At 39.0% G+C, this 27,089-nt stretch overlaps 11 protein-coding genes across 11 annotated transcripts; 5 read left to right on the top strand and 6 right to left on the bottom strand. All coding sequences in view use genetic code 12, as the record gives it.

Annotated features, from left to right (window-relative positions):
* Positions 1 to 7: 7 nt before the first annotated feature.
* On the bottom strand, positions 8 to 835 carry PSF1 (DNA replication protein). The gene has a single exon (XM_064919693.1). The coding sequence runs from the start codon at positions 704 to 706 to the stop codon at positions 29 to 31; it is 678 nt and encodes a 225-aa protein (XP_064776510.1). The 5' UTR covers positions 707 to 835; the 3' UTR covers positions 8 to 28.
* A 2,245-nt stretch (positions 836 to 3,080) lies between these two features.
* Positions 3,081 to 4,796, top strand: RJT20DRAFT_92827 (uncharacterized protein; the record flags this gene model as incomplete). Its single annotated transcript, XM_064921454.1, has 2 exons — positions 3,081 to 3,448; positions 3,506 to 4,796. The coding sequence occupies 2 exons, from the start codon at positions 3,081 to 3,083 to the stop codon at positions 4,794 to 4,796; spliced, it is 1,659 nt and encodes a 552-aa protein (XP_064776511.1).
* Positions 4,797 to 4,864: 68 nt separating this feature from the next.
* GCN2 (serine/threonine-protein kinase) lies at positions 4,865 to 10,342 on the bottom strand. The gene has a single exon (XM_064916767.1). The coding sequence runs from the start codon at positions 10,231 to 10,233 to the stop codon at positions 4,990 to 4,992; it is 5,244 nt and encodes a 1,747-aa protein (XP_064776512.1). The 5' UTR covers positions 10,234 to 10,342; the 3' UTR covers positions 4,865 to 4,989.
* Positions 10,343 to 11,243: 901 nt separating this feature from the next.
* On the bottom strand, positions 11,244 to 11,558 carry RJT20DRAFT_2984 (uncharacterized protein; the record flags this gene model as incomplete). Its single annotated transcript, XM_064919607.1, has 1 exon — positions 11,244 to 11,558. The coding sequence occupies one exon, from the start codon at positions 11,556 to 11,558 to the stop codon at positions 11,244 to 11,246; it is 315 nt and encodes a 104-aa protein (XP_064776513.1).
* Positions 11,559 to 12,737: 1,179 nt separating this feature from the next.
* On the top strand, positions 12,738 to 14,860 carry MRE11 (MRX complex nuclease subunit). Its single transcript, XM_064919698.1, has one exon. The coding sequence runs from the start codon at positions 12,816 to 12,818 to the stop codon at positions 14,808 to 14,810; it is 1,995 nt and encodes a 664-aa protein (XP_064776514.1). The 5' UTR covers positions 12,738 to 12,815; the 3' UTR covers positions 14,811 to 14,860.
* RJT20DRAFT_31938 (uncharacterized protein) lies at positions 14,860 to 15,930 on the bottom strand. Its single transcript, XM_064919696.1, has one exon. The coding sequence runs from the start codon at positions 15,798 to 15,800 to the stop codon at positions 14,910 to 14,912; it is 891 nt and encodes a 296-aa protein (XP_064776515.1). The 5' UTR covers positions 15,801 to 15,930; the 3' UTR covers positions 14,860 to 14,909.
* Positions 15,931 to 15,947: 17 nt separating this feature from the next.
* On the bottom strand, positions 15,948 to 16,781 carry RJT20DRAFT_126483 (uncharacterized protein). Its single transcript, XM_064916768.1, has one exon. It carries the CDS (start codon positions 16,730 to 16,732, stop codon positions 16,187 to 16,189), a length of 546 nt encoding a protein of 181 aa, XP_064776516.1. The 5' UTR covers positions 16,733 to 16,781; the 3' UTR covers positions 15,948 to 16,186.
* Positions 16,782 to 17,832: 1,051 nt separating this feature from the next.
* Positions 17,833 to 18,306, top strand: RJT20DRAFT_133886 (uncharacterized protein; the record flags this gene model as incomplete). The annotated part of the gene is made up of 1 exon (XM_064918255.1): positions 17,833 to 18,306. The coding sequence occupies one exon, from the start codon at positions 17,833 to 17,835 to the stop codon at positions 18,304 to 18,306; it is 474 nt and encodes a 157-aa protein (XP_064776517.1).
* Positions 18,307 to 20,874: 2,568 nt separating this feature from the next.
* Positions 20,875 to 22,182, top strand: RJT20DRAFT_133887 (uncharacterized protein; the record flags this gene model as incomplete). Its single annotated transcript, XM_064918256.1, has 1 exon — positions 20,875 to 22,182. One exon carries the CDS (start codon positions 20,875 to 20,877, stop codon positions 22,180 to 22,182), a length of 1,308 nt encoding a protein of 435 aa, XP_064776518.1.
* A 690-nt stretch (positions 22,183 to 22,872) lies between these two features.
* Positions 22,873 to 25,100, top strand: RJT20DRAFT_126486 (uncharacterized protein). Its single transcript, XM_064916769.1, has one exon. It carries the CDS (start codon positions 23,168 to 23,170, stop codon positions 25,004 to 25,006), a length of 1,839 nt encoding a protein of 612 aa, XP_064776519.1. The 5' UTR covers positions 22,873 to 23,167; the 3' UTR covers positions 25,007 to 25,100.
* Positions 25,101 to 26,412, bottom strand: RJT20DRAFT_126487 (GTPase). Its single transcript, XM_064916770.1, has one exon. It carries the CDS (start codon positions 26,309 to 26,311, stop codon positions 25,166 to 25,168), a length of 1,146 nt encoding a protein of 381 aa, XP_064776520.1. The 5' UTR covers positions 26,312 to 26,412; the 3' UTR covers positions 25,101 to 25,165.
* Between the last annotated feature and the right edge of the window lie 677 nt (positions 26,413 to 27,089).

A 27,089-nucleotide genomic window follows, 5' to 3' on the forward strand; every position in this document is an offset into this window, starting at 1 on the left:
TAAATGCTATAATGAATGCTAAGATGATCTACAATTCTTCCAAATACCCCTGTTGAATCAAACGTTCGACGTCTGATTTCCGTACATAGAATTGGGAGTCTTTAATCAAGTTAAATGAACCATACTCTGTTTGGACTTCACCTCCGTTCTTTAAAACTCTCACGTCAATGAAAATAATGGTTGGTGGCTCTAAGTTGCCCGAGAGATCTATATCAGCAAAGTTCGATTTGTATTCCAATAGCAAGTCCTGGTAGTTCTTGAAATACTCTTGTTCTGGGTGACTGAGATTATCCAATGCTAGTTGTGTGGTATAATTTGTATATATGGAATTATCACTTATGTTATTTCTGGTCCGTGACGACTCCTTTGTGGAGTCTGTTATTGGATCTAAGTTCAACCACGAAAACTCATCGATCTTATCAGCTCTAAGCTTCTCGTATGCTAACAAGCAACGCTTATTACGTCGCATAGAGAGATGTGTTACAAACAATTGACACTGGTTAATTTTGGTTTCTTCTTCTGTGGTGTTTTCTCCATCTTCTCGCAACAATTGTTCTTGTTCCTCCAAATATTCCACATCATTATTGAGATCCAGTATTTCTTTAAGTATATCTTTTACTAAATCAGATTGGTAGAGAGGTATCTCTGACAAGTTTGAGGTACGCTTTGCGTCCAAAATAAGCTTGTTCGCCACGTCACCGTACATAGTATCTCTGTGGATTAAGTCTTATTCAATTTAACTAACTCTGTGTTGAGCTATATCCGATTATGATGATTTCAATCTGTCTTTAAACGTATCGATTTGATGAACTTTTGGGTGTTTTTAAATTTAAAAGCTGAGAAGCGCGTTGTTAGTGTGATTACATAAGCGTTGATTATAGAATGTGGAGAGGTCCTTTCGTTTAGGTGGGTTTGAAGCTGGAGTCTATGATTGACGGATTGATGGTAGTGGGACCTTGAGATGTTACAACAAGAAGTTACAGGGTGTCAGAGGAGGGAAGAATGCCGATATGAAGTTAAAAACAAAAACAAAAACAAAACTGGGATAAAGCAATGGTCGTCGTTGTTGGTTTCTATAATTAGTTAGAGCAAGTGGAGTCTTGAAAAAGACTGCGAAAATCTCATTTGTTAGGTGCAAAAAAGTGGAAGGTTGAGATGTTTTTGGGAGGGGGGGGGGGGGGTTCATGGTAGAGATATTGGAATTTGAGTTTTGGAATGTGAGTTGTAGCGATGTGGACTAATTACATGAGTGAATGAATTCTTTGTCGATTTGACCGACCCTTTAACAGTTTTGATCATTGAAAATCGTGTATGACAGAATAAATGTATATATGGCGGCCATAGAAGGGAGTATTACAAAACCAATGACCATGAGCACCACCACTTCCTTCAGGCGACCTTCTACGTCTATTGTTCTCCACCCCTCCAAATGGTAGTGTGATGTTTATTGTGAGGTGTCTAGAAAAGTCGTGCGACACATCCCATTCCAGCAGTCCAGTAGTCCAGCTCTCCACCACGACACTCACACAGTAATGTAACTCCACGGTAAATCTTGCTTGGTTGTTATGTGGGAGACAGGGAACAGATTAATACAAAGACAGTGAATTGAGACTTGGGACTTGGGACTAGAAATCTCTGGAGTCTTTTGGAACATCGCTAGCATGTGGACATTTATGTCTTGATGTGTTAGTGGAAATGAAGTACCGAAACGTGAAATGTGAAATACGGTACTGTGATATTTGTGACGTTAATGCTGCATTGTTAAAGGCACTACAGTATGAAAGGGTAAGATGAAATAAATGAAATGTATGAAATGGATGAAATGTATGAATTAAATGGATGAAATTGATGGGATTGAGTGGAGTAGTGATTCGGACACAAGATTGTGATTTTTTTGGTATTGTCTTCATTTGGTGGAATCTTTATTTGGTGTACTCTATAAGGACTTTTGTTTCTTGTCTTGTGTCTTGTGTCATGTCTGAGTGTCGTTTTTGTCTTGTGCCATTTTCATTTGGAGTGTTTCCTCTGGTGGTATCGTCTTCGTCTTCATTTTGTGGTTGTAGTTGTGGTTATGACATTTTCTGCCATTGTCTGTGCTGTCAGTTCTCTGTTTGTGCTGTGTGTTGTGGTGTCAGTCTCATTCTCAGTTTCTCATTCTCAGTCTCAGTCTCAGAGACTCAATTCCTCGCTTCCCCTTTTCTCACTTCATTCCCATTCCTGTTTCTGTTTCTGTTTCTGTTCCTCTTTACCGTTCCCATTCCAATTACAATTCCTGTGCTCTACTCTCTTCCTGCGACTGTGTGATAACCTCACTTTATGTCTTTTGGTTCCTTCCCCGTGACATTCATTTCCTCGACCACATTTGTCCTCCTTCTCCAACACACTCACTCTCTTTCTCGCACACACTTCCTCCTCGCTCTACCTGTTAAGACTACAAGCAGTTCTGTCTGTTACTGATAAGTTTTTTTCTTTCGTCAAGAGCGTTTTTTTCGTATCTACTGTTCTTCTTTGTCTTAGTTCCTTTTCCTTTTCCTTTTCTTTTACGTTCCACCGTAGTAGTGGTTTTTTTCTCTTCGTGTGTGTTCTGTTCCTTTGTTGTAGCAGTCGTATCTTTTGTATCGCGCCAAGTCTTATAGCGTTACTCCTGTTTTCCTCGGGTTATCTTGTTCGTCTTATCGTTGAGTTCGCCCCAGCAAACCCCGTTTTACCTGTCTTTCTCGCTAAGTCAGCAGTCTCCTGAGAAATCCTGGTATCCCGAACCAGTCGTAGACGTGGACCGTTAGTTAAATTGTGGTGTTGTTGTTGTTGGCATTAGCCTGTGTTAAACTGAACCCTATTGCAAAACACTTACAAATCGAGACCTGTCGTCATATCACTTCCCCCAAGAGAACCACTATTAGTTCATCAATCATTTCATTTCCCTTCGTTTCGTTATCGTTAGTATCTGGTGATCGTTTTTCCTCCACAGGAACTCAAACACAGTTACGATAAACACCCACAGTCTTTACTGCAAAAGACCCCTATTTATACCATTCCATTCAAAAGCACCCAGCTCCTTATTCACAACCACATCTATAATAATGGCATTAGACTCCTCAGAAACGAATCCCCACAACCCATCGTCGTCGGCATATTGTTTCATCTCCAATAAGGATGTTCACTGCATCCCTATCAACTCATTTAATCTGTTCTCCGACTCGTTCCTCGCTCTAGACAACACAAGCAGAGAGAATGACGATGCCGATTTCACCCCTGACAAGATGTATCTCAAGAACAGAAACTTGCTCTACAGTTTGAATAACCCATCATTATCAGATATTGAGTTGGACGCATCTCCAATACCAGCACACGCCGTACTCAATGGAGTAAGTAACTCTCCCACGGGAAACAACCATAGTAATAACGGCAACCACCATTCATTTAATCATACCAATACGCTCTGCGTACCGTCAACCGCATCGTCTCCTCGTGTTGTTAGAGAAAAGTCATTAAGTCCTTCCCCCAGCCCATCCACATCTGACTTGGACTTCTCCTCCATCATTCATAATTACACTACACATGCCATATACTTACCTAACCTCATAATCAACTTATCAGAGAATTTGAGTAATGATTTTCTCGAACTTAAGGCTCTTCTTGTCAAGATCTTCCCTACGTGGACCAACAAGAACAACATAACATTGAAGCAGTTGACTGGTGGTATCACCAATATGTTACTTCGCTGCACATGTACTGATACCAACGAGACCGTTCTCATTAGAGTATACGGCCATGGAACCAACTTGATTATCGACAGACATCGTGAGTTCATTCTGCACTTGATCTTGAATTCCATTGGGTTGGCTCCTCCTATTCACTCCAGATTTAAAAACGGATTAATATACGGATTCTTATCGGGCCGGTCACTTGAACCTAACGAGTTGAGAAACCCCAATTTGTTTCCTTTAATTGCCCAGCAATTGGGTAATTGGCATGAAAAGTTGGACTACAGACTCATTCAGAATGGAGTGGAGAAGCTTAGAACATTCTCCATGAATTTGAAGAAAGCCAAAAAAGAGAATGGTAAAGAAAATGGGAAAGATAAAGACAGCAGTTCTAACAATGGAACAAAGCGTAAATCAAAGAAAAAGAAGTTCATATCCAATATCTGGGAGTTGATTGAAGACTGGATCAGTATCGTTCCAGTGAATCCAGATTTGATCTCTTCCTTCAATTCGAATTTGAAGAATGTCGAGGTAACGGAAGATAACTTAAAGAGCATAATAAATGAAGAGTTTGCATGGTTGAAGGAGAATTTGAACAAATCCAGCTCTCCCGTCGTGTCATCGCATTGTGATCTACTTTCGGGTAATGTCATTATTCCAGACAACTATGACTTGGACAAACCATTTACAGGTTTACCATCCATAGATGAGAATCCTATCAAATTTATAGACTACGAGTACATGTTACCAGCTCCTAGAGCGTTTGATATTGCAAATCACCTTGCTGAATGGCAGGGATTTGAATGTGACACATCAGCCATACCTACACCTCATATATCTAATCCCGTTTTAGTTAAATGGGTAAAGGGCTACTTAGGAGATGAAAATGCAGACATCGAAAAAGTAGGCAGCTTGATTGAGGAAATTGCAACCTTCTATGGCTTGCCTGGTTTTTACTGGGGTATTTGGGCCATGATCCAGAGTGAATTGTCCAATATCGACTTCAACTATTCCAATTACGGAAAATTGAGATTGGAGGAATATTGGGTGTGGAAGGGTCACTACTTGAAGAAACAGAAGGCTGCCACATGAGCCATTATCGTGAGATTAGTATATTTCAGTTCTACACATCATGCATATACCTAGTTATTAATAGACCTTTTCTTGATATAATTGAGTTGTAGAAATTTATTCGTCGGTGGTCTCTGAATACTACATTCTGAGATAATTCGTAATTCATTAATATGCTATGTGAAATCAAGTCTATAGGAAGCAAACTTTTAATTTATCGCTCCAAATCTACTATATTAGTCTTTTGTGTCTTGGGCGAATACACAACAGCCCACCTATGGCCCTTATTGGCTTCCTTCAATAATGTACTATGGATGTTGATAGCATAACTACGTGGTAAGTTGGCCACGATAACCTTCTTTAGCCAATCCTCTTGCAGCTTGATCGAGGTTATAGCGATCATATCAAGGACTTCGTCCCTTGCATCAACTGTCAAAATAGCCGAGCTAGCTAAGTCTTTAAGAGTTTCTGCAGATGCAATCTTAGAATCATTCTCTAATTCCCATTTTTCTCGTTTGTTGTTTTTTCTTCCTCTCGGTGCCTCGTTGGGGACTACTATAGACCTTTGTTCAATGTCTAAGGAGAATAAAGGATTCAAATCCTGTAAAGAGGCAGTGGATTCGTGCATGCTAGAGTTCATCTCCCCAAGAGAGTGGTCATTCTCTGATGTTTCATTGTCAAACTCAGCATTACGTTCATCTATTTCAGTTTCGAGGAACTCTACGAGTTCTTCATACTCAAGATCAGTTTCCTTATTGGAATTGACATTTCGCACTCTCAATGGTTTGAAGTTTCTATTACCCACTTTCTTTGACTTCTTTTTCTGTAAGCTATTTGGCTGTTTAATAACAACTATCCAGTTAGTACCATCATTATAGGCCTTGTTTGATAATTCTTCTTGCGAGGATGTGCAAAACATGTCACAGCTTATATTATTTGCCCATAAGTCCCTAACTATCTCAAACCCGGACTCATCGAGATAGGAAGAATTCGAGCATGTAATCAATACATCATTTCTTATACCTCGCCACTTCAGGTAGTTAAACTCCGGATTCTTAGTCTTTCGGAACAAAAGCTTTTTCATCAACAAGAACATAAAAGTTGTCGTCAATGAAAAGCCTACCGCAAATGGTGTAATCGACTTAGTCACATTCTTATTCGCAAAGGATGATATGAGTGAATCATACCTTCCTCCTGTAGCAATACGCGAGAACCGACGGCTTTTATCCACTTTGAACACGGCTTGGAACATGATTCCATGCGTATAGTACTTGGTGTTGTAGTTACTTAGAGGATTTAAGTAGATAGGAGTTCTTATTCCAAACTTTCGAAGAACTGACATCACTTCCTGAAGATACAAGAAAGCTTTTTCAACCTTAGCTAGATGTGGCGAGTCCATCATAATTTTCTGCAACTTGTGTCTCGCTTTATCTACCTCAAGAGTGAAGTTAAAGCCATCAATCAAATCGTTGGTTATAGTATGGGGAACTTTGATATCTTCACGGAGGTACTGCTTTATTTCGTCAGCACTTTTATCAATCCCAAGTTGCGAAACAACCCCAAATACTTCATGTCGTCTCTTTTCGTCGATACCTATGCTTCCAAATGCAAATGACGTGACAGCATCTAGAATATCACAATGATTTATGACTATAATCGCACTGGAGTTTTTGGTTTGGAAACATGGGAATGACTGAACAATTTCATCAACAACTTTGACACACTCAGCATCATCTACTAGTCTGCTACCAGATAGCTGGGTTGTGATGTCAAAGTTAACTGCACTGTACTTGTCTGGAACTCCTGAACCTCTAACATTTGGTCTATACACAAATTCATGCCTGTAAGTCTTTGGGACTGCCATCTCCGATTTGGAAAATAATCTTGCTGTAGTAAGGGTTAGATCATAAGGTAGGGTCAACACCGATCCACTTCTATCCAAGACCTCGTAAACTAGTTCCCTAGATTGAGATGGAGCTCTAGGTGCCAAAATGTTTGAATTGAAGTCCTCTACAGCTCCATGATTAGAAAATATCTTAAACAATTCTTGAACCATTCTATTGAAAATCAAATAGTCGCTGACAGAGCTTTCCATGTGATTGAAATGTGAGCTTTTACTGTTATTATCAAACATCAAGTCTCTTGCCAACAGATATGGTTGGTTGAATAAAGTTTCACGAACTTGTTGTTGCCACGGAGACGCTGGGTCTGCCAAAGATTTCAACGCTTCTTTTATGACAATATCTTGATGTTCAACAGGCAATAATCCGCTTTGCAATAACTGCAGGGCTCCGGGACGTTGTTTTGGGTCATGGTCAAGTAAAAGTTTAATTATTTTTTTCTCTGTCTTGTATTTGGAATCAATGAAATTGGTCGGGAAATCCACAGAAACTAATCTCAAATCATTCAATGTCCTTGCTCTCTCCATTCCGGTTGCTAATGGATAACACATCTCGAAAAAGATGACACCAAGAGAGTACATATCAACCTTTTCGTCATATGTTCCTGTTGCTACTTCGTTTGCAGTATAGAAAACTGTACCAACCAATGTAGACAAATCACCGTTGCCTGTCGCTGTGACTTGATTATTTCTCAGTACTACTGATGAGAACTGAGAGTTCTTTGCGAGACCAAAATCACCGACCTTTACGTTATTAGATCTATCAATGAAAATATTAGTCGGCTTCAAGTCTCTGTGAATAAAACCCTCGCCATGAATATAAGACACTGCTTCCAATAACTGACGAAATAATCTCCAATACTCATTGGAGTTGCCTGGTAAACCTTGGTCTATCAAATTCAATAAAGTGTTGTTTTCGCAAAATTCCATTTGAATGTACAAGATAGACTTCGTCTGTTCAACTAATTGCGGAAGGCGTTCGGACTTTGCTGGTTTCACTTTCTTGTCACTTTCAAAACTGCTTGCCGTATTATCTTCTTCCTCGGTTGTTGAACCTAATAAATTATCGTTTCCTAACAGACTGTCTCCGTCTGTTGAGTTGGCAAAGACAAATTGATCATTGGATTCATCGTCGTCATCTTCACTGGAGTCTTCAAATTCTATCTGTGGATCAAATGAATTCGAAATGTAGTCTACTTGGAATGAATTGTCGTGACTGAGTAGAAATGAAGAGGATCTGGCGTTTAAAGGACTTTCAAAATCGTCTTCAATTTCACTATCTGACGACTCACTCCTCGTCTCTTCTTCTTCATCAGATACGACCGCCGAAGCGTTGTTTGATTCAGGAATTTCTTCAACCCATGTTCCGTAGTATCTTACAATGTATTGGTGGTTAAGACGGGCAAGCGAAAGGACCTCACTTAAAAGTGAATCCAATTTATTAGCTCTATGCTTTATTTTCTTAATAGCATAGAATGTTCCTTCCATTCTGTTTCTGGCCTTGACAACTTCACCGAATCCTCCCTTTCCAAGCTTACCTACCTCTTCAAAATCTCTAGCATAACGTCCAGTATTTTGATTGGTACCAGGCTTCATGAAAGATCCCAGGATATCTCCATATTGCCCCTGATTTGAAAACTTTCTTTTAGCTTGCAGCTGCTGTATGCGACTGCTTGCCTCTATCAAAGATGGCTCATATCGCGAAACAGCCTGTTTGACTTCTATAGGAGCATTTTTCTTCGGCACCTTTCTTTGTTCTATTGTCGATTGATTGTTTCCCTCTTTAGAAACAGAGTTCTTTCTTGTCATGTCCGTACGCTCAGTAACCACAACTGGTCCATCTCTTAAGAACTTTACAGCATTCAACTCAAAAGGTGTCGGTCTTTTCGCGAGTTTGGGCTGCAACATCTTTGAGAGAAGATCATATACTAATGCTGCGTAATTTTCTGCTCCAGGAAATTCGTCTACTGAGAAGTTTCTATAAAACTCGTCAGGAGTATGGTAGGTTGTTTTGAAAACGTTATAGCTTAGCATGACTCTTGTAAATAATACCCCCAAGTCCCAAACGTCCGTTCTTTGTTGATGACCACATTTATCTTTTACTTCTGGAGCGATCCAACTTTGTGGAATAATGCTATGATAAAATTCGGAAACAGTGTTCCCATGGTTACTATTTTCTCTCAGCTCATTTGGATGAGAACTCATCATTTTTAATAACCTGTAACCGTAGGAAGGATGGCATAATTTAAGTACTTTTGTTGAAACTGCGTCTGCTTGGCTGGAGTCATCATAATGCGAGTCGTTATAATGCTCATTGGCTGAATTTTGATAGTAGTACTCTACAGGCGACTGAAATACAATAACTGTCAAAGGACACAACAGCTTGTGAATGAACCCTAAGTTATGCAAACTTTCAAGTGCTGGCAAAAGCTGAATGAGCCATGTTCTTGCCAAAGCCCAATTTATGAATTCAGCTGTTGGAAGGATATCTTGCAAAGATTCCGACGCCGATGAAAACTCGGTCAAGAGACGAACCTTCCATCCTTTACTGCATTTATCAATCTGGAACCCACATAGCTTAACTATGTTGTCATTACTGATTCCCATGATTGCCTGCAATTCCGATTCAAGCTTTTGTATCTCATCTTTTCCTTCTTCTAGATTCCAGTAATGGTTTTCAAAGTTAATCTCAGTAAATAAATAGGATAGCTCTACACCTTTCTCGTCAATTTTCGCTTGCATATCTTTGCTTAAATATGGCTTCACAATGTACTGGTTGCCGAGTACCGAGAGCAAGTCTCTTTTTCCATACTTGATGAAACCCAGAACCGCTTTGAATTTGAATTTTGTTCTCAACCCCGGAAATTCCCCTAAAATAGGGTTTTCAAATATAAAATACTGATCCTTTTCTTTTGGAATCAATTCTAGCTGTTCTCTAGCATCTAATGTGACAGGATCTGGCGTGGATAGGTGATTTTCTTCTTCGTAGTATTCTCCTCTGATTTTATTGATTTGTTTATCGAGTTCTTCGTTTTGCTTTTGTTTAGCTCTTTCCTGTTCGTCTTTACGCTTCTTCTCCTGCTCTTCTAGTTCTAGTCGCTTGGTTTTCAATCTCAAGGCTCTTTCTTCTTCGAGCGATAGCACTTTCTCTGCCGTCAGTTGGAACTCGTCTACTAGAAACTTCACTTCCGATATGATTGTAAACGAAATTTCCTCTTCAGGATATTCTTTGATCAACTCTCGTACCTTGGTTTCTATCACTTGTAATTGAGCCTTCATGATATTCTTTGGATTCAATATCTTGACCAACGGTGGAGAGAGCGGGTAGGTTGGGGTAAATTCGATATCCAAAATTAATGACAATACGGGACGATCTTCGTTAACCGCCGAGTCTATAGAGACCTGGAAATGTGGACATGGCTTCTTGTTCCAAACTAGTCCCAGGGGTGTGATATCCTTAAAGATGTCTCCATAAATGGACGCCACGCTGTTCAACTCATCCTGCTGGCGCAGCTCCAACTCCAGTGATATTGAGATCTCTTTATCCATATAAGCCATGGAGAAATGCGAGTTTTTGGCGGGTCTCGAGTCTTGTAGAAGTTGCAGTGCAACCAGAATGCTTATAAAATCAGTGTTAAACGTAAATACAGTAATGCCAACTCCAATTGGTCCTGGTGGATAGTAGAAGAAGAACACCATTAATACTATCATCTCTTAAGTTAACCGTTTAACAAGATCATTATTATCTGCAGGCAAGAAGAATGGGGAGCCGGTATATGGGAAAACGATCTAGATATATACGATTATGTAATAGTAGCGATAGTGAGGTGAGGTGATTATGCATTCCTAGTGGAGGACCTGTCAATGTTGATTAGTTTAATGGGGAAAAGATGGTCTCTATAGGGTGAAATTAGGGTTGACAAATGAGAAATCATTGGGAAATGCTTAGCGAAGTTCAAAATCCTCCCCCGCATAGTTTTAAGTGTTTTAAGTTGTTTTTAGTGTAGTCCTTTCTGTAAAGTTAGCTAAAGTTTAGCATACATGCATGCAACTGGTAAATTTCAATACTCCTCCTCCGAATCGGTGAAGGGTTGGTATAAATGTAAATTTTGGAGGGTGTTGGCAATTTCAAGTTCCCTGTTTATCAGTGCTCTTCTTCTTTTTGTCACAGCATTGGGAAACAAGGATACTGGCTTGTCAATTGATTGGTATAACATTCAATTCTTCGATGAAATGCAAGTTTCTTAGAGGCTACATTTGGTCCTTTCTGGCAAAGGAATCATCTTATATTACTATAGAGAACACTTTTATATTCACTTTGATATCACCTGTTCTGGAGCAAGTACTATGGAAAGCAATATGTATTCATTGATTTCACCTCTAAACAGATTTACACTCAAAATATGAACACTCAGGAAAGCTTCAAAAATAGCATTTACCCTGGGCGGCTTCACTCATAATAATACAATTTCCTTGAAGATAAATCACATCATCAATAGACATTATAGAACGTCAAAGGGTTTGATATGTTCCTACAGCATGGAGCTAGAGATTCCAGCTAACTCCACCTAGGCATTGTAATCATTAATATATCTTCTGATGCTTGAAGTATCGTCGCCAAGTTTTCTATCTACAATGTAATGCAATGCATTTAGTGGCATTCCTGAGATATCTACAGCCTCTATAGCTAATTGTCGACCAACCAAGTTGACGAAATCATAAAATTCAGTTGTTCCGATTGCAAATAATGTCTGGTAATATGCTGTATCCCAATCTGAAGTTGGATCTAGCTCACATGTAGTGTTAACCCAATCTTGCAATTTTGAATTATAATTAAACCTGCTACAGTATGGTGAAAACGCAGATGTTGGTTGGAGAGTCATAATGAAGCAAAGCAATAAAAAGAATATACACATACTGACGTTGTTTTCGCAAAGATATGTTTGCCTTTCAATTTTAATAGTAAAATTGGCTTTGTTCGAAGATTTCAGTCTATAAGAAATGATATTCGAGCTGAAAGAAAGAAAGAACTGTTTTCGTACCTCTATGATTCTCATGTGCAAATGGACTTGAACAAAGAGACTTGTTTTGAAGGATGTCTGTGAAACATCTCTCTTAATGGCGCTAGCTTTCATAATGCAGATTCGGCAAAGATCTGAAATTTAGACAACTTAAACTTAAACTTAAACTATAGTGGGGGTGAGAGAACTCAGCTCTCCGAGAAAGTAAACTAAGTTAGCTTGTATAAAATTATGAACATCAACGAGGGGAATTACATAGCTGATACTATCGATAGAAGATGCTTCTATTGAATTTTCATTGTTTCTATCTACTTAAAATACAAAATATTATTCCATATTCCCCACAATAATTGACTTTGACGCATGTAGGCCTAAGCGAACGGTTAAATACAGTCGGTTTTTATTCAAACTAGTGGCCGGAAATGACTAAACTGTAAAAAATATAGATACAAATGGCTGGAATTGGTTCAAACTATTACATAGAAATTACTAATGAAGTTGAATTTTTAATACAGCATTCCAACCTGATATGAATATATATTCTTCTTAGTCCGCTATTGCCAAATTTCTTTCCAATATAGCAGTTTTCAACTATCTTATTGGGTCGCTTCCATATACTTCATCAGGATTTCCTGATGTAAGCTTTTGCAACTATTACTGCATATAGCCATTAGATAGAGATAGATTACTAAGTAGTAAGTACCACCAATTACATTCTATCTCAAACTTGAACTAGGTTAAAAATTGTATTATGACAACATATCACTACATTTTTAGCACTGATTGCATCTTCTGTGGTTTGAAAAAAAAATCCAATGGCTTCCAATGGCCTCCATGGCTGGTTTGAACCTTTATAGCCATGCATTTAGTATCAACTGATTCCGACCCTCGTTTTTAATAATTTGTATGAGTTGATTTGAACCAATTCCGGTCACTAGTATTTTACAATTTTACACTTTAACAGCTCCATTTCCGGTCACTAGTACCAATAAAAAATAGACTGTACCAATATGGAAATGTCTTTTTTTACCAATTTTGCAACTCCTTTCTTGTATTTTAGGTTGTTCATGTCTCAGAGGTTGCCAAGTTCAACTCTTTAACACGGAAATATAACCAAAAATGCCTTTGGTGGACAATGTTCCCGAAGGACCGGATACTATACGTGTATTGCTTACTACTGACAATCATGTTGGATACAATGAAAATGACCCCATAAGAGGAGATGATGGGTGGAAAACATTCAATGAGATTACCAAATTGGCTAAGGAACGCGATGTAGACATGATGGTCCAGGGTGGAGACTTGTTTCATATCAATAAACCATCGAAGAAATCATTGTTCCATGTTATAAAGTCGTTGAGATTGAATTGTATGGGTGACCGACCATGCGAATTGGAGCTACTCAGTGATCCTAGTATGATCCTGGATAACGGGTTCAATAACGTCAATTACGAAGACCCCAACTTGAATATCTCTATTCCAGTGTTTGCTATTAGTGGTAACCACGATGACGCAACAGGAGATGGTTTATTATCACCATTGGACGTTCTTGCAGTATCAGGTTTGATAAATCATTTTGGTAAAATCGTCGACAGTGAAGCTATAACCGTCTCTCCTCTTCTTTTTCAGAAAGGAAGAACGAAATTGGCTCTTTATGGAATGGCAAATGTAAGAGACGAAAGGTTACACCGGGCATTCAGGGATGGACACGTGAAATTCCAGAGACCGAACATTCAAACAGACCAATGGTTCAACTTATTTTGTATACATCAGAACCATGCTCAGCATTCTATAACTTCAAGTATTCCAGAACTGTACTTACCAAATTTCTTGGATTTCATACTCTGGGGCCATGAACATGAATGTATTGCATATCCTGTTCATAACCCAGAAACAGGCTTCGACGTACTTCAAGCAGGTTCATCTGTTGCTACGTCGCTTTCAGAAGGAGAAGTTGCAGATAAGCACGCGTTCATATTGAATATTAGAGATAGGGATTACTCCATTGAACGCATAAAGTTACAGTCAGTAAGACCATTTGTTATGAAGGAAATTTCATTGTCGAAGACAGACTTGATACCAGGTGCAGCTTCCAAATCCGATGTTATCTCATATTTAGTTGACGAGGTGGATAAGGCCATCACCGCTGCCGGCGAAAAGTTTAAAGAGAGCAACCCAGATTTGTTCGACGAAGAGAGCACTCCAGAATCGGAGGCTGAGAAGATACCGTTGCCATTGATCCGTTTGAGAGTTGAGTATTCCGGAGGCTACGAAATTGAAAACGTGAGAAGATTTTCAAACAGATTCGTCGGTAAGATTGCCAATCCAAACGACGTCATACAATTCTATAAAAAGAGAACAAAGGAAATAGATCTGGGGATGAAAAGAACAAAGTTCGTAGACAAAGACTTGATCGAAGAAGGCGAGTCAAGCAAAAAGTCGACCGAATTTCAACTTCAAGATCTTATAAATAACTTCATTGCACAAGCAGATCTCTCATTACTACCAGAATCTGGAATAAATTATGCTGTCAAGAAGTACATTGATAATGAGGATAAACATGTTGTTCAACAGTACATAGAAAAGGAAATCGAAAGGGAGACAAAAATATTAATGAAGATCGAAATAGCTGACGACTTCTATGACAAAGACGAAGATTATTCAAAAAAGGTCTTCAAACAAGTTTTGTCTCAGATAAAGCAAGAAAAAAAAGAGAATGGAATGAATAGTTTAGACGTGGAAATGGAATCCGAACCTGCCAAAAAGACAAACAAGACTTCGAGAGGATCTCTGGCGAAGTCAAAGCGGAGTGAGGAATTTGTCATCTCAGATGACAACTCTGAAGAAGAGGTAAAAGAAACGGTGCCAAAGAAGAGTCGTGCCAGAACTTCTCGAGCTAAGAAGCCAGTAGAGATCGTCGAAGAAAGCGAAGATAGTGACACATTTATTGACGATGCAGATGAAAACGACGAAGAAAATGATGATGAAGTGGATTCAGAACCAGAGCCTGAGTCAGCGAAGAAACTAGCGAGCCGAGGAAGGAAAGCCGCCACTAGAGGAGGCACTACCCGTGCTGGACGTGGTCGTGGAGGAAGGAGAGGAAAGAAAGCATAATAAATGGCATTGTCAATACAACAGGTGGTACCAGTATAAATACATTATTAATTGAATCTTAATAGCAAGTCTATTTCCTATGTACATGGTTAACTAATTTTACTCAAATGTTGTGGCCTCTTCAATCAACTTCTCCATATCGAAGCTTTCATTTCCCACTGTGAAATCTCTGAGAAGAGCCAACTTCTTTTCTGCGTTACCCATACCTCCGTAGAACCTCTGGACATTAAGTACAAGAAGCTGAGCCTCATCCATGGTCATAGAGCTCTCAGTTTCACAATGACCATTCATTAATACAACACCCTTGTCTTCGGCCAATTCCTGGTGGAACATCAACGTTGTATGTGGTTTAGCATATTCCTTGTGAAGTTTGTACTCTGCTACAGTTGTCAACATACAATGAGTAGTTCTTGGACCGACAAAGGACCATTGAACAAAGTGCATCTCATAGCCTTCATTGTTCTTTGGTAAAGGCAATATGAAACTGGGGTTCTTGAATGCATTAGCATACATACTAGCGAACTGGACTGCCTCCATTGTAGCATGTAAACTACGTTCTTTATGCTGGAAACGAGCTCTCCAGATAAGTTCCAATTCTTTCCGAGGAAGTTGCTGTATTTTCTCTACATCAACGTAAGCATTCAAGTCCTTGTAAGGCAACTTTGGAGCATCTTTAGCTATAGGAGAACGGACTTTAATGACTTTTGAGTCTCTCTCCTTGAGCAACTCTTCTTCCTGCCTTTTTTCGTAAGCTTCCAATTCTTTCAAAGGATCCACAGCGTTGAACTGCTTCTTTTTCTCCTCAATGGTATCTTTCAACTTAACTTGCAACTCATCTACATCCTTCAAACCCAATTCTGAGGCCTTCTTTTCCAACTTAGCACGGTACTGGGCCAAAACCGCAGCATCTAAGGCGTACTTTCTTCTTCCAACGTTGAGAATACCGTAAAATACTGACCTACAACCACTACCTACGACTCTACTTAGCATCTTCCTGTTATTGTATCTAATAGTAGGTGTTCGAATATGATTCAAAAACCATTTCGATTTTTCAGTTTGATTAATAGAAACGAAAGATCCATGCCGCAAGCGTGAGAGTGAATAGTTTAATAGTGATATTAGTGTTATGGAATTAAATGTAAGTATATGTTGTATTATTGTCTATGTATAAAATGGGTCATGTATCGTGATTGATATCTGCAAACTAGATAGATCTTATGACCACTTTTCTATGGATAAGGGCAATTTTTAGAGATCTTGAGATAGTATTTAGTTCTTCGTTAGTGAACCAAGATGAGCACTTTCCCAAGCTTCGAGTTGGAAGAACAATGCTAGTTATTTCTTCAGTAATACGCTATCTTCTGTAATCGATGATGCTACTTCTTACCTTCGTCATTAGAGGGCAAAGTTTTGACCTCTTCGGTGCCCGAGTCTTCCTCTCTTTTGAACTCTTCTGGTGCATCTTTGGCATAATGGCCAAGAGTCGCCTTCAAACTCTCGGGAATATCTTCAAACACTAAGTCCTCTGTTCCCGTGGCGACAGATTCACCTTTAGCTTTAAGCACGTCTTCTATGTTGAACTTGTTATCCTTGAATATCTTCAAATTGTCCGCTATCAAATGGCGATTTTTGCAGCCTGGGCACTGGATTGCAACTGTACCTTTATAATACGCCTGTCTAGAAAAGGTATGAGAAGATCTGGTATCACACTTCTTACATGTGAATGCGATCATTAATTGGGGGTCTTCGACCTTGAAACTCGCTGTATTAGAGTCATCTTTGCTATTTGATGAGTTGAAGCGGCGACTCACCAATGGTGTGAAAAATCTAGGTTTTAATGCGAATTTTGATGAGACAACGGCTCTTCTGGATAAAAGAGGAGCTACTCTCCTTGATGCAGCAAACAAAAGTCGAGAATTCATCTTGGTCGGTTTAAATGATGTCCTCTAGTAATCGTAATGACATTATTCACTATGATTCTGAAGACTTGATGGATTTGTGTATGTACAGGAGTGTGATATATACAGGTATTATATATCTCGTTACTATATTACTCTACCTTATACTCTAACTCTATTACTCTAAGGAAGCCTACTCCAGAGGAGGTGGCATTGCTTGGTAGTATGTTTGAAGATGAGCCAACTTAGGAAAACTTGATTGGAGTAATGGCATTTTCTTAATTCCTCACTATTTATTATTTCCAGGTAGTCAATATGTATAGATGTGGGTTGTCTTCTCTCGCTGTCTTAATAATCGTTGGGTGCAAGTGGATTGAGGAGTCTGATCTGAAATGGTCTTGGATTTAAGGAATCTTGCATTGACATGTTCCATTTACCTCTCTTAGAGTAGAATTACTATCAACTTTGTTGTTTTATCTGATGTACGCTATTTTTAAGCCTTCTTTATTTATACTATTTCTTTGCACAAATAATTATTTTCTGACGGCAATAGAATTATTATTAGACTTCATTAATTGCATATAATTATTAAAACTTCAGCCAACTATCCTTTGAGTGTATTTTAAGCGGATCGCATTAGACAGTCTTCCGAAGGGACACTAAAACTGGCTGATGGAATCCATTCATCACTTGTGATCTTGATATGCAGCTACTGGAGTATGTCACAATTCAATAGAGATGCTCTGTTTTACTTATTGTTTTGCCGCCTACTAGCACTCTCTCTTTAGTAACTTAGTTCGAAAAAGTTTGTGAGTGGAAAAGTCTTATCTTGCAAAGCCTCTTCTCCTTTGAGACTAGAAAATAGTTTTCCTAAATAATAGTTTAAAACTGCTATGCCTAAAAGTGCTTTTATCTGTTTTAATGATGATTCAGTGATATTTAAGTAGGCTAGTATAAATAGATTTTGTTTATTCTCTATAAATAGCTACATTATGCAGAGGTGGTTTACCATTCAGTAACTACTTTATAGCGAATTGTATATAATGAACGAAATTCCCAATAAAACACTCTGATTTCTTCAAATACTGACAGTTTCAATTCAAGAAAATTTCCATAACTATAAGATGAAATCCACATCTGCTGCTTCAATCCTTGCTACATCATTGTTAGCCTTGAAGGGCGGCAGCAAAATGAGAGTCAGAGTGAGAGATGCATGTTCCGGTTGCACTGGCATTGCTAGTGACATGGAAGGCTGTTTGCCAATAAATATGGATACTACATATGGCTTTGAGTCACAGGAATTCACCGACTGCTTTTGCGCCGACAAAAGTCTGAGCTATTGGGATACCTTCGCCGGTTGTGTCAACGATTGTGTTTCATATGATGGACCAACTGGATACAGTGCAGCAGAACTTGCTGAACTTTATTGTTCGGATATTTCATCAACAGATGATGTTGGTTCAACTTCAGACGAAGAAAGTACATCTTCAGACATAACTGAGTCATCTTCAGATGAAAGCGATTCAGTATTGAGGAACAGTGCCAATGCGATGCAAGCGGAGGCTGCTATTTTTGCTATTGCATTGTGGTTATTGTGATCGTCTATCCTTTTTTTTAAGGCTCTCTGGAAGGGTCATTACCATTTAAGAACTGTTTTCTTTTTCCATAGCTTTCAACACTACATACAACTACAAGAATTTATGAATTACAATGATCATCACTATTTTAGGCCCATTAAAAACAAACCTCTTGCAGGTTACTTTTATTCGATGCCTGACCACCTGAATAAATACGAGTACATTATCTCAATACCTCTATCATAATTTCTAAACCAGCAACAAAACATTCAAGTTATAATTCTCTTACTCGCAAGTTGGTATCCTTCAATAACCGAATTTGCGTCTATTGAAACCAAGATGCTAGCTACTGCTTTACTGACCGATCGGCTCGCAATTTTGCGGCCGTTTGCCGTTTCGGGAATAAATTCCATCGTGGGTATCGGAATCAATGACTAATTTTATCCTACTTTTCGCCATGCCAAAAACCATATGCGTGATATGTGATATTTGTGTAAGGTTATGCATTGTCGTAACCAAGAGAGAATCATACTTTGGCAATTTTACAGGTAGAAAGATAACTTCGAATTCAGACAATAGGTTCTCCCTTCCATCGGAAGACATAGTTGTCCCTGACGTCATTCCTCTGTCAAGATTGCAATAAAACTTTTCTAAATGTTCGGTGTTTCATAACCTTTAATAGAGTCGGAATTTAGCTCATTTAAACTCCAAAATAATTGTTAGTGCACAGGTACATTTGGTTAGACGCTTAGAATGATAATTACGAGTTTTTCTTAAAGCTTATCTATGAAAAACGGGGCTGAATTTCGCTAATGAGATCGGTAATAATCTCACGGACCTTGTTATATGCACGGTCTTCAGATGCAAATTATTCCTTCTACCCATTGAAAGTTTCTGTCACTCTTCCTTTATCCAGAGGTCAACGATTCTATCCCAAGCAGGACTAGATTGCTTGATCAGTGGAGTGGTTATTAAGTGACCTACTTTCCTTAGGGTTACTGGTTGGGCACATGTCAGAAATATGCCGGTCGGCAAGGAGTCGCTTTTTTTACCCTTAATTCTTGGTATTCAGAATCTAAAGCTATCCGGTAGTTCGTATTGCTGAATGCGATAAAATCTTCCGTCCAAGACAATGGATTAAGGCACAGGCGAACCATACAGTGAGCTGCGATGCAGCTATACATTCTCGGCCCGCTAGCCTTTAACGACACACAGACACAGAAACGGACAGTCGTGGAAGCTTGGTGTAGGTCATTCAGCTAATGATAACCATTACTTCATTGCTGCATGTGGGGAAGAATTCATAAACCACATTGTATTGAATTCGATGTACTTGGAATGCAATTTTCTGTTCTATGATACAGAATGATGTCATAATGTAATATCATTTGATTACCTGGGACCGGTTGTTTAGGCTTGAACTGAAATGTATAAAAGGGGTCTCATTCGTAATACTACTGATTATTTGTCTATTTCTCTTCAATAAGGATCATACCAAAGTTACCCTACAAACTCTTCGCAATGAAATCATTAACAACCGCTTCTATCTTAGTCGTTTTTTTATTAGCTCGCGACGACAGTCATAAGGATCTTAAGCTCAAAAGCCAGAGATGCTTGTGATGATTGCTCAGTCCCATCAAGTGAGCTTGAATCTTGTTTGCCAACCACAATGAATCTTGAGCAAGGTATTTCTTCAAGTTCATTTATCAGTTGCTTTTGCAAAGGAAGAAGCTCTGTGTTCTGGAGTGATTTCTCCAGTTGCGTGAACAGCTGCAGCCTTTACACTGGACCTAGGGGATACAGTGGGTCCGAACTTCGTGAATTATATTGTCTGACCTACGCAAGTAGTTCAAATGAAACTTCCACTCGGGGAATCTCATCTTCGGTAACTCAAAGGAGCACCACTACATCCACCGGAAAGAACGATGCAAACGGATTGCACGTTGATGCTGCAATTTTGGCTGTTGCTTTCTGGCTTTTGTAAGTTCATTCTTTAGAAGTTATTCCCTATTTCATTGGAGGATTTTGAGGACTACTACTGTTGGGCAATTCTCACCTAACAAGGACTTCGATTCCAGTTTTTTTTGCTTTCTTTAATTTTCTTCAAAATAGTTGTTTATTTTGGAGACTAAGTATTTGATACCAAATATACAAGACTCACGATGGTGACTAAAGGATATTCAAAGTTATGTATTCTCTACCGCATTCCAAGTTACAAGCACAACTAAAAACAAAAATTTCGCAGCTATTCCATAATAAGTCAATTTTCAGTCATAATAATAAAATATCTTTAGTTATAGAAGAGAGTACTCACGAGATATTTAATTTATTTCCCACACTTTCCAGTGATATCTAGTAATACACCCGGATGACATCTTCTTAAATATAAAGCAATTCATTCACCATGATCATCCATCTAAAATGCCTACACAAACACACTACCGATGTCTACTATATATAGAGAGGCTCACATACAGGATCATATATACACAGGAATATCAAATTTCCAGTTTTTGTGAAGACATGGAAAGCTGGGACTTTCATATTTATTCATATACATTATAAATTAGGGAATTAGGGAGAAGCTATATGTCTCTGGCGTCTTTGAAGCGGTTGCCGCGTCATGTCCAACAACTTTTAAAAATTTACGAAAAAGGAGCTTCAAACTTTTCACCATATAGAGATGCTCGAGTGAGAAGCTTATTGAAAAAGACTTCTCCTGATTATATGAGCTTTCAGGCTTATAAACTTCGAACGGAAGGAGCATTTAATAGTAAAGATTTCCCTCCTACAGTGGCCAAGAGTTTGGAGCCTTTGTTTGAAAAGCCGTTGGAACTTGATCATTTGGAATCATTATCCACCAGAGAGCTCTTCAAGGAAGATGTGCTAAAAGACGCAGAAGAAGACGAAGATTCGATACATTCCAGTTCCAGTAGAAGTCCCAGGCGAACATCAGACTATGAAGCTAAACTCATCACATCATTTGCATCGTACTTAGATCCTTTCAAGGAAGTTCCAGAAGTCAACTCCATAGAACAATCATTCAAATGGTACATTAAATTGCTCAATAACACCCCAATATTCCTTATACTCAAGCATTCAAATAGATTGTTTTCAGAAAGTTCACTTAACCAAATAGACAAACCACTTAGTGATCTAAGAAAGAGAATAAGAGAACTTGGGAATGCGAATTCCGAAGATTTAGATAGCCCAAGAGCCTTACGAAACTACCACCTCACAGATCTTCTGAATCATGACCTTTTCACTTTAGCTGTGAAGTCACAGTCATACTTTGAACATAGAAGTATTTTGGATTTTGACGAAGTGCTTAATGAAATTAGGGAAGGAAATACATGGGAGGATATAAATGAGAAAGAAGATAAACTTTGTGACATTATACGACAGTCACTGAGGATGGAATTAACTGATTCTCTCTTTAATCCCGTAGAAGTATCAAGCTTTGAAAAATTTATTGAAAGATTCAAGCTATGGAGAATAATTGAAGATATTAGTGATACCGATGTAAGAAGTGTATTACCGTTTGATTTCAGGTTTGATAGCCATCATATTCTTTGCATAGAAGATCCAGTGATCAATGATGACCACGGTGCTTTATTTGATGTTATCTCTCAGTCTGGCTTTGAAGTTGTTGCCGCCAGAGTATCTACTCAGAAGCAGTCAGTAGCGGACTTCTTTGTTGAAGTGATGGGAAATTCAGAGGAATCACAACCAACAAAGAATATGAACTATGAGAAAATGTTGGAGATTGCAAAAGAACATAGAAGAGAGGTTATCCACTCTTCATTTTATGATGTCATGAAAAGACTCGCGGAAATGAACCTCGTGAGAGTAGAGGAAGGATGTAATAGAAACTGTATATATTTAGTTAAGGAGTAGAGAGAATAATAACGTGATGCTAACATAAGGATTAAGCTTGAGTTATAGCGTTTCCAGGCCTGACCCTTTCAGAGCAAGTTAAAGATATAATGCATTAACTGCACAGTACGACAAAAAATGCTACAATTTAAGACTCTTTCTACCCGTTGCACTGAATGAAATACTTGCATTACTTTTCAGTTTGTTTGTATACACCGAGATATATCGTCTTCACTGGTTTTCTTCACTAGTTTTCTTCACACCACTCACAAGACTCACAGCTTACTCAATCAAGAGGCCCCCACTCTCTGGAATCTGATCGTTTTGTGACCAAAACTTCCATAAAAGTACATTTACCCATGAACTCCCTCTCACAACCTCAAAACCTCAACCCCTGAATACCCTTCTCACCATCTAATCCCATTTATACCATATTCCTCCTCAAAAAAATCATCCGCTCTCCCTCACCCAATCTCCCTCACCCAATCTCCCTCTCCAATCACCATCACTTCAACATCACTTCATTTTGCAACTTCCATTGCAGCCATCCATCAGCGTATTTTACGCATAGTCGCATTCTCCTACTTAATAATCTCACCTCTCCTACACGAACACAAAACGTTTTTCAACACGCGGCGTGTGCACTCCAGGACCTGTCCTAATCTCAAATGCGGATCTCCACACAAAAAATCCGTTCTCTTAATTAAGATTCATATTACTTTGATTAATGTGATAAGAACTAGTCGATAGTAGGCTTTGCTTGCAATTGACGTTGATAGTGGATCGTAAGGTGATACCGGAGAGCGAGTGTAAGTTGTAGTTGTAATTATATAGAATTTTATTGGATTTTACAGGAATTAGTTAGGGGTATTATTGATAATTTTATTATAGTACGTCACAGTAAGTAATCAGTGTTCACGCTCAGTTGAGATTATACTTATATTTAATAGCCAGGTAGTCAATAGCCAATAGCCAATAGCCAATAGCCATTAGCCATTAGCTAACAATGAAGATCAGTGGAAGGCGAGTTCACCCGAAAAGATTGGTGTTTATATTCTCAATAGTGGTCCTCATCTACTATTCATTCCGGAGAAACTCCGAATTCGATTCCAATAGCTCAGCCGTGGATGACGTCAATGACTTCCTTGTCGGAAAGCAGGAGGACTCACATTACTCACCAAATGACTTGAATAGTGTAAATGCATTTGACTTGTATAAATACGACGAGATAAATGAACAGTTTTTGAAGGACATGGACAAAAAGGTCTCGAAATGTCCAGATTACGTGGAATACTCCAAAACGGCACATCCACCGTTCACCAATGGGGAATTGAAGTTCCCATACATGAGACCTGCTCCAAAGTGTAGAACGTTCACTTCACATGCTGTGGAGGTTTTAATTGAAGATTTGAAGAGAAAGGTTAATAGTGTTGATCTCGCTCGTTTAATCGAGAATTGTCTTCCAAACACATTGGATACCACAATCTTGTGGCATAAGTCACTGTTGCGTAATCCCCGCGTGGATTTTCCACAAACCTTCGTGGTAACTGGAGATATCCATGCTGAATGGCTCAGAGATGCAGCCAGGCAATTGTCTGTTTACCAGCCTTTGGTAAAGTATGATCCTGATTTAAAGGAAATGATCAAAGGCGCAATCAACTTACAAGCATATTATGTGATTAACTCGCCATACTGTAATGCATTCCACCCTCCTCCTGGATCAGGTGTCAAGAAGGGTAGTACTGCCATGGATAACGTGTTTCCTAGACCAGACTGGAGGCAAGTGTTTGAATGCAAGTATGAGTTGGATTCTTTGGCATCATTTTTAACGTTGAGCAACGACTACTATGAAAATTCTGGCGGCGATACTTCTTTTATTAACAATTTTTGGTTACGGGCGTACGAGAAGCTCTTGATAGTTCTTAAAAGAGAATCTCAAGCGTCTTTTGACGAAGACACTGGACAAGCCAGGAACTTTTACTATGCTTTCCGTAGGCATACCGATATTGGAACGGAGACGTTGCCATTAGCTGGAGTAGGAAATCCAGTTAATTTTGGAACTGGTCTCATAAGAAGTGCATTCAGACCAAGTGACGACGCATCAATTCTCCAATTCTTTATCCCTGCAAATATGCATGCTTTGACTGAATTAAAGAGAGTACGCAAGAACTTCTTGAAAGCTGACACTCTTCCGCCTGACATCTCCTTGGTAATTGAGTCGACAGACGCATTTATCGACTCCTTAACCGAAGGAATCGAGAAGTATGGTATAGTAGATCACCCAAAGTTCGGAAAGGTGTATGCCTACGAGGTCGATGGCTATGGTAGTTCGATCTTTATGGATGATGCTAACATTCCCTCATTATTATCGATCCCAGATATGGGATTTGCTCCAAGGGACGATAAGATATACCAGAATACTCGTAAGATGATTCTACTGAAATCTGGAAATCCATATTACTTAACAGGTAGCCATTTCCAGGGCATTGGAGGACCACATATTGGAATTCAAAACGCATGGCCAATGTCACTTCTTATGAGAATAAGAACATCTGATGACGATGAAGAGATTACGGAGAACTTGAAAATGGTGATGGAAACTACGGCCGGCTTGGGCTTAATCCACGAGAGTGTAAAGGTGAACTCCCCACATGGAAAGGATTATACGAGATCCTGGTTTGCCTGGTGCAACTCAGAATTCGGTAAAACAATTTTACATCTTGCTAAGAACAAACCTCATTTAATCTTCAAGGAGGAGTACGCAGATAAACCATATAATATTGATGAAATATTGGCTCCATTGTTCCCTAGGAAAGCGCCTGAAAGTGACGATGAAGGACTCTGAATAGTGAATAGTTAACAATAACAAATAACTCAAAGACTAAGACTAAGACGTTTATAGGATAGTTAATACGTTTTCCTCAGGTATATCATGCGAATTTATTATACTTACACTAAAATTTGAGGAATATGTCGATATATATATCTAAATGTAGCGTTCTTTCTATTTTCTGATATAGGCAGCTATCTTTTCAGCTGTCTCCGAAGAAGCAGTCTTCGATGTCGATTCAAATGCGGCTTGGTAACGGGCCTGCAAATCTGAATCTGTTTGTTCGTTCACTTCCGAACTTCTGTCTTCTGGGAATGTGTATTCTCTCTCTGGCTCATCTTCGTCCCTCAACACCTCTCCATTGACATCATTGTCGTCGTCTTCGTAGTCAGATAATACTTCACTGTCTTTTCCTTCTCCCTTTTTCTTATCCTTCAAGTCCATGTCCTTCATTAAATTGCTCAAAGATTTGGCTTGTCTCTTCTTTTCATCATCTTCCTTCTTCTTCAATATTCTTTCCCTCTCAGCTTTGTAGAACTCGTTATATTCATCCACTTTGTTATCCACAGCTCCCAAGAAGTCGTCGAATCCTTCGCCTGTATATGCACTAACACCGACAACATCCAATTGCGAGTAGAATTCTTCCAACATCAAAGACATCGAGTTAACTAATGAGCTCATGTATCCAGAAGATGTACCGTCCTCTCCGTTCAACTCTTGATCGTTCTTCAAAGCCATTTGGAAAGCTTCAAAGTCCGTCATCCATTCCTTGGCAAAATCAGCTTTCTTGACATCGGTCTTATTAAACACAATGATCATGGGTAACTTGGTCTTATAGAGAATGGAGCATGCGTATAACATGTTGGAGATGAAGGTAGTAGGCGACGAGTTTCTAGGTGTGTCTACGATGTATGCTATAACTGTTGGGAAGGTGGAAGCAAAAGCTTCAGTAATGATTGCTCCACTTGCGGACCATATGAAACACTCAATTTGCCCCGGAGTGTCGATTATGACATTATTTACTGTTTCTGCCCTCTTCTCCACCAACTTAATCACCTGGTCGATCTTGGTAGAGAAGAGATTTAGAGACGTCACGATAGCACCATTAGGTCCCAAGTTGTACTCTTCCATGACTTTTTTGTACTTTACCGAATCTCTGATATCGATATTGGCGCCGAAAGGCACTTTGAGCACCGCTGGATCGAGGTTAATCACGTATGGTGGTGTTTTCTTCGAGTGAAGATGAGAGTTCAATCTTTGCATGAACGTTGTTTTACCAGAACCGGCCATACCGATACATATCACGGTAGAAGGCGCCATTTTGGTGTGTTGTTATTATTAAATTAGGTAAACTAGGAAATAGTCTTTTCTATCAGCTACTCACCCGACCTATATCACTTTATTGGCTACTTCTACTTCTTGCTATTACTAATGCCTCTTCATCAAATCAATAAATCTGATGCTTCTGGAAACTGAATATTCAATGAGATGGTTGGGAGTGTATGTGATTTGGGGCCAGTGCCGCAGTGCAAAGTCCATGATTTGGGTGCAAATTGTGATGGAGATGGTGAGATCAGATTAATGGTGGTATTGACTTGGGAGCTGTTTCTAAAGTATTGCATTTATATATGGAAATAGTACGTGTTTGTGGGAGAGATGGTCCAAAGAGAGATGGTCTAGAGAGAGAGATCGTCTACTGAAAGAGATCGTCTATTGAAAGAGATAGTGTAATGAGGGTGATGGGTTAGCGAGAAAGATGGCGTAATGAGAGAGTAGACAGAGTTGAGAGAGTATGTAATGCGTTAGGGTATGAGTGATAGTCCATATACAATGCGGATGGAGACTGAAATGGGACAGAAGATCGAAATTGATTTTTTTTTTATATATATATATTTTTTTTTTTGGCAATGCTTTGATACAATGAATCAATAAATGCAATAATCTATGCTTGAAGCAATTTTATTCATATTCCGTTCCATACACATACACAAAACTGGAGACAAGCATTTTTCACACATGTATTTTCTTGATATATAATCTATGGTTTCTTATGTCGCAATATGCCACCGTTGATCTTAACTATAATTTCTGTTCGGAT

Source organism: Scheffersomyces xylosifermentans (genome assembly GCF_036884685.1).
Source record: "Scheffersomyces xylosifermentans strain CBS 12540 chromosome Unknown RJT20scaffold_2, whole genome shotgun sequence".
Taxonomy (NCBI): Eukaryota; Fungi; Ascomycota; class Pichiomycetes; order Serinales; family Debaryomycetaceae; genus Scheffersomyces; species Scheffersomyces xylosifermentans.